The following is an 11,969-nucleotide window of genomic DNA, read 5'->3' on the forward strand; positions in this document are numbered from 1 at the left end:
GTGTCTATATATAAAAGCACTTTTTCTCATTTGTTTATGAAAACCAACTTCTTTTTAAAGACATTTCTTTAAATACATTGTTTGCTAATGAGTAAATAGAGGAGAAAACTATGAATCTTAATGTGAAAGGTGAATTTCATGTTTTGAAGTAACACTTTTTAAAGCTCTTTCAGTTTAGTCTGCTTTCCTATTTAAGGCTCAAGAGATTCCAGGGCTCTTTTCCCAATGATTTTAAGGTGATGCTCTACAGTGTCACAGATGACAACTTCGTGTTTCCCCATGCATTGTATACATACATTATTCTTCTCAGCAGAAGAAATTCACTGTCACTAGTGACCTCAACAGTAATCCATAACTCACCTGACCTGAGGCTGTCTTCAGCACTGGTGGGTCTGGTGTACTGTTGTGGCTCACTGGTGTTCAGTGTGGCCAACTGCCTACACTTGTTGGTTCCTCTTCTTTACATTTGTGCTAAGTGTTCTAAAATATCTAGACAAATAGAAATGAGCTAGGTAAATATCCTGACATGGTATCAATTTCTTGCAGTTCTATGAAACAGAGTAAATATTTTCGTAATGCCACCTCAGCATCTGATGAAAATGCAAACATGCCCATAGTGAATGACTTCAAAGAATTTGTTTTGGAAATGCAAAAAACTATTTCAAGCCTCAGAAACCAGGTAAGGTGCTATACTGAATAGTTTCTAATTCTAGATTTAATTTATAATGTTCTCCTAACATCACTTGTCTTATGTTTTTAATATTTAGACATCCACTGCAGCCAAAAACCACCACATAGTATCTCAAACAAAACACAACACAGAACATGGTGTGTTATTATTCTTTATTTCTATATTCTTCTGAAATCATATTAAAATATTCTTTGATCTGTTCTATAGATCTTTTTGACTTTTGAACCTGAAGCTTTCTGTAACCATTGTATTCTAAACATGAGATTAGTCTTGCTCTAAAAATTTGTCTGTGTAGTTGAAAAAAATCTTTTTTTCTTATCTGAAATGCATAGAATCTAAGTAAAACTATGATTGAAATGTGGAGTCGATACAAAATCATATGCCAGATTGCCATGAACATAGTTAAAATATAGATCGCTTACTTTTACGATGCAGCATAGCCTCCTTATTCAGAATAATTCAGACATAATGACTCAATATCAAAATAATATCAGAACTTGGTTTCAAAAATGTATACTGTATAGGACAAATAAATCCAAAATAGGCCAAAGATTTTGCCTAGAAAATTAAGTTCCAGCTTTTCAATGTTATTTATAAATATACATCGTGTATTTATTTACATAGCAGATTGCTTCCATCTTTGATGGCATTATTTAATCATTGTTACACTCATCATCAATGAGCGCTCTGACAGTGGAAATGCTTTGGTAGGCCAAGTTAAGTCTTACTACATTTCAGTCTGTTTTTCTGTCCTTTTTGGATGTCAAAAAGACCAAGGGATTTTTAAAGATGGTTCCTTTACTGTTCCCAAGTGGCACACAACCAGCAAGCTATACTAATCATATAACCCCTATTTTTCATCATTAAGAAAAAAAAAATACAGTCAAAGATCCAAGATAACTTTTTTAATTAAGGTTATGTTTTTTTTTTAACCTCCTTTTCATTCAGACATTTTGGAAAGTTTATATTCACCTTAGTTTGCCTATATTTGCCTTACATATATAGATGTAGTTTGCTTGTCTTTGTATGTTCAAGATGTATATTCCAATGGTAGGAAAGATGTATCCTTTGTTAGTTTTCCTTTGAAAGGCTGTTTACATATTCGTTACACATTTCCAGTTTTTTAGCATTATGCAAACTAGATAGTCAGAAGAAAAACCTATCATGGATGGCATAGCATAAGAGAGAAGACAGAATAATTTGCACAAATAAAAACTTTGCTTTTATTCATTTTTTTTTTTAATACTTATAGATAAAAAAACTTGAATCACGCCTCAGTAAAACCGATTGCACTGATGAAAAGGGTAAATCATATTCCAGCAACGAAACCTGGAAAAGGGACCCTTGTACTGTGTGTGAATGCAAAGTAAGTATGTGGAAATCCATTTTGAGATAGAAATCATATTTGATTCTGTTTCTAAATCAGTATTTCCAGTTTTGTGTTTGGTAATTACTGGGTAATAGTTTCTAACTCTCTTTTATGGATCTTCAGTTATTTGGTGCAAAAAGAGATTCTGTTCACATATCCCTGCCCATGACAATGTTTTTTAATCCACCTCTTGTTTACATTTATTATATTTCCATTTTTATGGATGGTACTGGCAAAATTAGCTACAAAATTAATTGTACTTCTTGAAAAAGTCTATTAAAATCCTTGAAAATCAATAAAAGCATATCTAGCTTATTGCTAAATTTTCATTTTCTTTTATTACGGTAGCATTTTTAAAAATGTAGTCAAAGAAATATGGGGGTACTTGGCATCCCAGTTTCATGCCTGAATGTTAAATAAGATGACATACTGTTCAGGTATAATACAGAATGTATTATAAGGCATAATAAGAAGGTATAATACAAAGAGCCTTCTCAATATCAATTGATACTGAAATCAACTATGTGAAGGTTTTTTTAGTAACCAAGATCTTAGAGAGGATGAATTAAAACACATGCTTCAATAATGGGAAAAAGGTATTTCTTGTTTGGAAAATGTAGCTAAATATGGTCTGGTTTCGTTCCTTGTTTTCCTGACACAGGTTGGTCAGATTACCTGTTTTGTGGAGTCATGCCCGCCAGCTGACTGTGAAGCTCCTGTGAAGATTAAAGGAGATTGTTGTCCAGTCTGCTTAAAAGAAAATATTAATAAAAAGAAGCCATAAGTCTTCTTTTTTTTTTAGATTTTAGGGTGCATACTCTTCAGATCGTATCAATGCCTGCTGATGGCAAAAACAGGTAACTACAGGCTTAAAACAGCAAGAAATCAAGATTACAACATTCTAATGGTGCTGTAACAGTATAACGTAATATATCATTGTATTTTCTGCCCATGAAGGTAATCACAATGCAAAAAATAATGAAAGGGAAACTAGCAAACAGGTCAAAGTTAATTGTGTGTTAAGCTTCTCAGGTTAGACAAACTAAAAACTGGTGCTACTTTAAGAGAACACTGTCAGGTAGTTTTAGGTATCCAAAATGACTGGGCTTCAGACTTAGGCTAAAATGAACCCTTTTTTTCCCCATCTATGATTAGTAATGTTGAAAGTTCCATTTTCAGTTCCAGTCTGACTTGAAATTTAGCTCTTTATTATTACTTAGTAAATGACAGGAAAACAAAAGGTCACTCACTGTGCCCAAACCAATGCAATAGAGGACCAGTTTCTACAAACCACATATGCATGGAAATGCTGTTGAATCACACTATCACTTCTACGTATGGACCACCAAGAAAGTAAAGAAAAACAGTGCACCTTTCAACATCCTCTTGTTAATTCACTGAGCAAAATTATTCAATATTTTCAAACTAGAAAGGCTGGAATTACTAGGGAAACATGAGTAAATGTAATTGGAAGATAGAAAAAGCAATTGAATGTATATTGCAGGTATAATTGACAGTGTTCCTCATTTTAGGAAAACACACATGGCACAGTAGCATTTGATCTTAACATGAACATAATCTTTTTTTGTCAAAACATATGTAATTGCTTGGCAACTTATTTTTGTTTCATCTATTTTAAATCATTGTAACATGACCATCCAGTCCAGTTTTTAAGCATGCTTCTCTTAATCTCAGATCAGCTCACATATATGTATGGCCCTGTTTTGAGAATGTGAAACCACGTCACATGCCATTTTATATACAAAGATACCTACTGACTTACTGTGCATATTGTCAATAGACATATGTTCCTGATTATATTGTGGCACTGTTTGTTGGAAAAAAAAAAAATCTAAATCAAACGTCATGATTAATTGTGGATTGACTACTTTTTCTGACAAGGTATTTGATTTTTTTTTGTTGTTGTTCAATTTCATCTAATGCATATATATTTTTACCTCGTATTTTTATCATTCATGTTAAAAATGGTCTGCCAATGGACTTTAGTTCCCATTTAATAAATGTTTAACATAACAGAGTATATGTCTACACTAGCATTTCAAAGTTGTATACTTTTTAGAATACAAACTGCATATTTTTGACCAGGAATTATATATTATATTCAGTGAAGGACAACTATCATACCTCATTTTACAGTTTGTTTGTTTGTTTGTTTGTTTTTTGTTTATTCAGAATTGATTCTCTCCCTAATTACTTAATATTTTTGAATTTATGGCTCTGTCCTTAATTCCCAAGTTAGGATTAACAAGAACCAAGCTCTTCTTTAGTTTTTCACTGACTTCTGAATTTGTTGTTCAAATTGAGGGAGCAGAGATCTGTAATCAAAGAACTCCGCACAAAATTTAACATTCTCATCTTAAACATTTCAGATTATGCAAACAAACTGAATACTTCATTATTGCATGGTAAATCAAATACCTGTCTAATAACTAACCTCGCACAACAAAATAAGTTCCACTATTATATTTTGGCACATAATTTCTCTGATTACTAACATTCATAATTTCAAGTTTGATAATCAGATACCATGACACATTCAAACTTTGGTGTATCTTTAAAGCTTGCTACAGAAAATCATTTCATACTATAGTAAGAGCAATATGTACATGTGAGTGGTGTGTTAAAGATGTGTGGTAGAAGGTACATGGAACTGCAATTTATATTTTTAAGAATATTTTAATTGATTTTATATACAGTGTTTTGACATGTAATTTTCTATTTTAATACTTTCAGAAATTGTGTGTGGCGAGCATGTTTGAGTATCATATGGTTTCTAGAGGCTGTCATTCCTGTATTTCTTTGATACTCTGGTATTTTGTTGACTTTTGCTGAGAGTCCAAACCACATGTCTCGTCCTGTAAGTCCAACTCAGATGGAACTCCCATTGACCTATAGCAGGAATTCCTCAAAGAGGAAGGATTGCGGAGCTGAACCAAATATAATTTAACTGTCTAAACAGATATATAAATCAGTAATACATCCAGCTGGTTACTACTTACATTCTTTTATTCCAATTTTATATTAAATAAACTTTCTCAAAATTTCCACTTATTGGAGAAAAGAGTTTCCATTTATACATTATAAAATAGTAACATATATCCGATTGTTCATTTTCTTCAGCCTCCAGAATAAAGAGGGAGGTTTTCTTCGATGTTCACTGTTTATTCGTATGGTATATAAAATGGGCTTAGGAGTCTGGATATGCTTACATAAGTGTAATTTTGAGTTATTTTCCGCTGATTTCCATCTGATTATAAACCATTCAGGAAAAACAAGTCTTTATGCACAGTTTAAAGTGTAATCAGTAATGGATTGTGCTTGTTTTATTGTCATGTCTGCAGAATCAGCATTAATTTTAACATTTTTGAAACAGTGGCCAATGGCTAGATGACCATTTCCTCAGTATCCACTGTGAGAATATTGCTGTAATATGTTGCAAATTTTACATATTTATTTTCTTTTTTTAATGTTACCTAAAGCAAAGTCTTTGTTGTTTTTATTTTAATCAGTAAATTTACCAAAGAACTGTTTGCACTGTATAATGAATGCTTTTCAGTTAAAATAAAATGGGCCACATTTCCAAGTAAACACGATTTCTTCTTGATAGATATATTGTTTAGATTAATTGCTGAAGATTCCAGTATGAAGATTTTATTCAGAGAACTATACCACTTCTCTTATGCAGGGTAGTCACAACTCCATTTCCGAGAACTAAAGAATGAGCTAATGAATTATGTAGACAGATTCTTTAACACTATGACATATCTATTCACTGTTCTAATCTAGGTGATGGGAAAAAATACATGTAGGGTCACAAAAGAATATTTAAATGCACTCTTATTTCTTAGTATAAGTTTATTTAAAAATGTTCTTAGTGTTGGACATTTTTCCCCAAAAAATTGGCCGAGAGGTGAAATATCTCTTGATGGAAATGACATAATACTTGCATACAGCCTGGTCTTACACAGTTTCTTTACTTTCCTTGGCTCTTCAGATAGATCCAGTCCTGAATTGCCTTGCCATGCATTTGATTCAACATTTGTTCTTTATTGACATCATTCCACAAGTACAGTAATACAGGTTCATGGAATCCCTTGTCTGTAGTTGACTACTTCTAGACTTCTGAGACTGTAGACAATGTATGAAGAAGTCCCACCTTGTATCTGCTCCATTCTGTGCCTTTTTATGTTTTGCTCTGAAACAAAGCAAACAGGACTGTCACCTTCCTGGTGATAATCCAAGGAAAGCAATGACAGAGCAAGATTAGGATGCTGAGAGGGTAAAGACAGTCATGAAACACATGTGCTTGGTGCAGCTCTGAAACTAGTCTCCTGTACAAGAGATTATTCTTTTTAGTCATTAGAATAAAACTCTTGATCTGCTACTGATATATTTTGAGAAAGATTCAGAGATCTGAAATACTCTGAGTAAATTCACTTTATTCCCTTTGGTTGAATTCACCTAAGAATCATTTCGTTGCAGTATGATTAAAGTTTTCATTACAGGGAATGACCTCCCATACTCAGTAACTTTGTTTTGTAAAATAATATTCTGCTGCCATAGTGCAAGTTGTTATATGATCAAAAATCTTTTTCCTTGTGTTTTCTTTTTGATCCCCCTGTAGCATTTGCCAAATCAGTAATCTTCACAGTGAGAGTTTTAGACATTCAGGGGCTGTTCCTTGGCTTTGCATTGGCAATTAAAACGAGGTATCAAAAGCTGGTATATTTGAGTAGTTTTATCAAAACTTACACATTATTGTATTGTACTTTTCTGGAAATAGATTAAGCATTGTGCATATACAGTATAGTACAATTAGAAAATTACCATCAGGAAGAAAGACTACTGCTTTCTCATGGTCTCTCTCATCTACAATGTGGGGTTCAGCTTAGTATATTTCTGAATTCACTACACTGATTTTTATTATGTACAAGAAAAATGAGACCTGGTATGTGACAAAAAGCTTGTTAGATGGAGTATGTGAACAACAAATAACAATATGACCATATACACATATCTCTAACACTGAAAGATTGTGAGTTTGTGTTAGGTTCCCAGTGGAAAGCAACAATGTTATACATAATAAAACTAACGAGAAACAGTAAATTAGTAAACATGTTACTAGATTTTAGATTACTAGCTACTAATATTGTTGTAATCAGCTTTGCATTGTGATGTACCTAAAGAGGAGATTGTACTGAGTCATGAAAAGGCAGCACTGTTGTCTGCTAATACCATATTTTAAAGCAGACAACCTAGCAATATTAAGCTTTTATTTTACAATTATCCTGGCTGCCTAGTTTCATGCTATGGTTGCTTTTCTTTCCTTTTTTCACTCTTAGCCTGCTGTGACATAGCAAGGAAACCTCTCCACCTCCAACGTAGTTTTCCTTCTGTTTTCTGCCCAACATATTTGCTATCCACCCTCAGTGTTATAAATGGTCCTTTCACTCTGCTTTACCATTCCAGCCCCATAACAGACAGAGCTGAGTACAGATCAGATATAAGTTACAAGAGAATCTCAACAGCTGTGTTTAGCAGAAAAACTATGAACTGAGTATCTCTGTTTACACTCAGAGATGGAACAGAACAGAAACTCCTGTGATAAAGGAATAAACCTAATTGTTGCATTCAGTAAAGATGTTTGTATCTGTTTGATGCCTCCCTCAGTAATACAACTTTACAATCCCACAAGTCACATGCTTTAAAAATGTTGCTGTGTTGCCAAAATAAATCGCATTACCTACTAATATCTTTATGAGATGTTGTCTGCTGTTAACCTGGCTCACAGCCATTCCTAGGATAAGCCCAGTAAGCACTTCTTGTCTCTTTTTATAGAGATTAGCATGAAAAAATACCCTGAGGGACAAAAAAAAAAAATAATAAAAAAAAAAATAATAATCAGAAATAGTCCCAAGAAAGGAAGAGGAACTATTGCTTTGTTCTGGTGGGGAAAAAAAATAAAATAAAATCAGCTAGTACTCTTAATTTTTTCAGGCAGAATCTGACAGTTCATTAAGAATATAGGAATATATTAAATATATCAAAGTAGCACTTATGCTAGATTGCAATAGAGTCCCCAAGTAATGGGAATCAATTTGGCCATTTATTTGACCAAATATCAGAGTGGTAATAGGGATGGCTTTCAGTCCCCCACCACAAAGCATTGCCTCTCTTTCATTGAAGAACACCATTTCTTTTTTCTACCCCATACTTTTACAACTAAGGGACTTAAAGAAGAACTCAAGACAGCAAGGCCAAAAAGTTTATTCTGGCAAATCACCAGCCCAGCCCCTCAGAATGGCAGGTCTTAGCTGGTGAATTAGGACTTGGTTACAGGCCTGAATGGATTGCTCTGGAGAAGGGTTCAGAGCCAGACAGTCAGAAACATTAGACAAAGGGGTATACTGGGGTTCCTGTCCTTTTCCTGTACTTGGGCACTAGATTCAGCATGGTCCATTATGAATTTCCATGATTTGGATTTCAAAGTTCCCAGGAACTCTTGAGAAAAGATACTGAGCACAGCACTTGCTCTTTCCTAAATCACTTTTACTGTAGAAAGCAATCACCTTGCTACAAATAGGAGGCAAATGTGACAGCTTTCATAATATGGGGAACAATTCCAGTTACTTTCCAGTTACTGAAGGAATACTCAAGTTATTTTAATCAAGGGTTTTCACTCCCTCTGGATGAAATTCAGTTATTTTGGAAATTATGCTTTTATCTAAAGCATCAAATGCTGTTAACAGAAAATGATAAGCTTTTTTTTAGTTGTCGTTTTTATTTTATTTTGTTTTACTTTATATTTTATTTTCATTATGCTTTGTTGAAGGGCCTTCTTGTATGCAGTGAAACAGATTGGAGACATTGTAGGAATGGAATAAATGTTTTCTTTCAGCTGACCTGGCTCGACATGGTTGCATATAGCCTTATTTGTTGCCAGGCTATTCTCTTCTAGGGAGGGTATTTAAAGATTGCCATGGGATTACTTGGATTTTCTTTTATATCAACAATCAATTCAAGCAATAACAAACAATAGCTGCCTTGAGGTCAGACCACGACAGATTGTTTCTGGTGCAGGCAAATGCTGATGTGGATTTTAAAACTGTTGTCTTATGTTCCTTTCTTTTTTTTTCTCTGGTGGAATGCTATTGTTACCACAAATCTTACCTCTCAAGCAGCAATATTTTCCATTTGAACTTTAGATGTACTCAGAAAACATGTTGCCTGACTTGTTTAAGATCAAGGACTTTGCACATTGGGAATGATAAAAAGGGGCATAACTCCTCTATTGCTTAGATTAGTAGACTCAAAACCAGGGGAAGTCAGTCTAGTCTTGCCTAGCATCTGCACAGCACATTAAACTGAATTCATGCAGTGTTTCTCACATTAAGACAATATCCTGTGTTTCAATAGAATCTTAAGAAGACATGCAGTCTTGATTGAAAATTTTAAAATGTTACTTCTGCATCATCGTAATATACATTTTAATAGTGGGTTACTTACTCTCAAAAAGAACATTCAAGAGTGTCTCTGTGTGGGTATTTGGCTGCTGAACGGCTCATCCTGACACCTTTGTTTCACTTCTATATGCAGAATAGATCATGCTCCTCCTCCTATTTTTTTTTTTTCCATTACAAGGTTTTATGCATGCACACTTGTAGTTTAAGATGAATCTGACTCACTAAATCATACCAAGAATTCATATTCAGCCAGATTCTAAAACTGCTTTTAGGTCTTTTATAGCCCCCAGTTTTGAAAGTAGAAATCATATTCTTTATTCCCCTATGCATGATTTTGCATTTAACTATGTTATACTGATTGGATGAGTTCAGTCTAGAAAACAATCTGGATCTGTCTATAATTACTTTAATTATCATTAAAGTTGTTTACTTATGGTTTAAGATTGTTTAATAAAATCTAAAAGTAATAAATCTAATAAATCTAAAGTAATTCTGATGCTGCTACAGTTTTATCCCTCTCTTACATTCCTTGCACCAAAATCAGCCAACTGATCACACTTGAGAGACCAAGAAAGCAAAGGAAAAATAAAGAGAGATCCTGCTTCCTTTCTATAGTGAGAAATTGTTCACAAAGGAAAAAATGCTGATGACAGCCACTCTTGTTTTTCCCCATCTGCTGCTGTTTACTTCATTCGTAATACATTATTGAAAAGTATGATAGCTTAGAGAGAGAGGCTTTGATAGAAATGTCAGCATTCAAGCTGCAGTAACATACTGTGGAGTTTGTGTGTTCCTAGTGATACTCTTGTCTCTCCTTTCCCTTTCAGGCCACAAGCTTGTCTGTATTACTGCCTATGGTTCTGTCTTTAATTTAAATTAAATTTAAGCAAGAATAGCCCTTATGAAAGAGCAGAAAAATATGGTTGGGGAAAATGTTTATATTACAAGTTTAAAGAGTTTGGGCTACATTAAGCTATAGCTGTGGTCAGGAATTTTGCATATTTTAGTGTTGGATTTGCACCACTGGAAAATAAAATGCCTTGTTGGCCTACTGAACAGCCATGGTTCGCAGATGTGAGAGCTTCCCAGTGCCAGTGAACTTCACCACAGCTTTGGAAATTTCAGACACAGATGAAGACCTGAGTTCATTCAGGCCTTGGTCTTGGTTTCTCCACTGAGACTAGCACTGCAGGTAAGTACCTGCAGTGGTAAGTACCTGCTGGGCTTTGTGACAATTGCTTGTTTGCAAGGGAGTAGAAAGGAGTAACTCTGTTCTGTGCAGAAATACTGATAATGTTTTTACTTCTACATTAGAAAACTGCATGCTGCCTTACCCATATTCTAGAAGCAGTGACAGGAGCCGTCAGTAAATGATGACTCTGGCCACCTTGAAACCCAAAATATGTATTATATGGGATATTAGAGTATATCTTCACAGAAAAGTTGCTTGTACAGTATTTTCTTTCTTTCTTTTTTTCTTTTTTTCTTTTTTTAATTACTGCTTTGAATGGCCAAGGTTGTTTTAGAATAGAAAAAGAAAATGCAAATAGCACAACAATCACACTTAGTTTATAAAACAAATATTGAAGTGTAGACTGATAATTACTGGATTACAAACTAACATGTTAATCCCAGACTTTATAGAAAATAATATAGTTCCAAATTCCCTGATACTTACAAAGCAAACAAGATGGTAATACTAAGTCTGGTTTTACAAAATCTGATGGCAATAACTGGGCCAGTTCACTTCAGCTGTATTAAAATCATATACTTTAATTTTCCTATGAAATTACAGAAAAAAAAAAAAAAGAAAAAAAAAGAAAAAAAAAAGATGTTAATACAGTTTGACCTTGTGGAAGTGCTATAGAAATTACTTCCTTAAATGGACAATTACTTTTCAAGTTTGCCTTCCTATCTTCATCTAGTCAGTTGACTTCTTGTCCTTCTGAAAACCCATGAAAGTTTGTTAACAGGAGATAAAAGACAGGGCTAGAGTCTTGTCTCTAATAAGCAAATGTGGTCCTTCCCACACTATGTGGCTGGGATGGACCCTGGTTGGGCCAGGATTTCCCCCCAGATATTTTAATAATATTCCCGTGGTTCTGAATTTTTGTGTTTTAAGAGGGATTAGGAATTTGCTGTCTAGGATACAAGAGATCAGTTTCAATAATGCCGGTCTACTAGAAGTCAGTGTGACAGTGCTGAACATTAAAATTGTATTCCTAAAAAAATTCTATTTGTAACATCCCAAACCTGCATCCTGACTCTTACCTGTTAACGTATGCACAACAGAATTGAACACACAGAAATGTTAATAATTGCAGTTCCTGAAAACAGAAGTAGCCCAAGCAACATTTATATCTAATTTCCTTACAAATCTTTCCTAATTACATTAGTATATGCATATATACTATAACAATAGCAT

General features: G+C 34.0%; 1 protein-coding gene and 1 long non-coding RNA gene across 3 annotated transcripts in view; one reads left to right on the forward strand and one right to left on the reverse strand.

The window, feature by feature from the left end:
- The window catches only part of PXDN (peroxidasin), an 87,081-nt gene extending 81,412 nt beyond the window's left edge, over positions 1-5,669 (forward strand). For both annotated transcript variants that reach the window (XM_040551037.1, XM_040551036.1), the window contains 3 exons: positions 547-679; positions 1,944-2,057; positions 2,722-5,669. In XM_040551037.1, the coding sequence (XP_040406971.1) occupies positions 547-679; positions 1,944-2,057; positions 2,722-2,844 (370 nt within the window). In that variant the 3' untranslated portion in view covers positions 2,845-5,669. The remainder of the gene's footprint in view (positions 1-546; positions 680-1,943; positions 2,058-2,721) is intronic.
- On the reverse strand, positions 4,750-11,386 carry LOC121067045. The gene is made up of 2 exons (XR_005818077.1): positions 9,588-11,386; positions 4,750-6,276 (listed from the first exon to the last, which is right to left on the reverse strand). It is a non-coding gene; the product is annotated as an uncharacterized LOC121067045 (long non-coding RNA).
- Between the last annotated feature and the right edge of the window lie 583 nt (positions 11,387-11,969).

Source organism: Cygnus olor, chromosome 3 (assembly GCF_009769625.2).
Source record: "Cygnus olor isolate bCygOlo1 chromosome 3, bCygOlo1.pri.v2, whole genome shotgun sequence".
In the NCBI taxonomy this organism is placed as follows: domain Eukaryota; kingdom Metazoa; phylum Chordata; class Aves; order Anseriformes; family Anatidae; genus Cygnus; species Cygnus olor.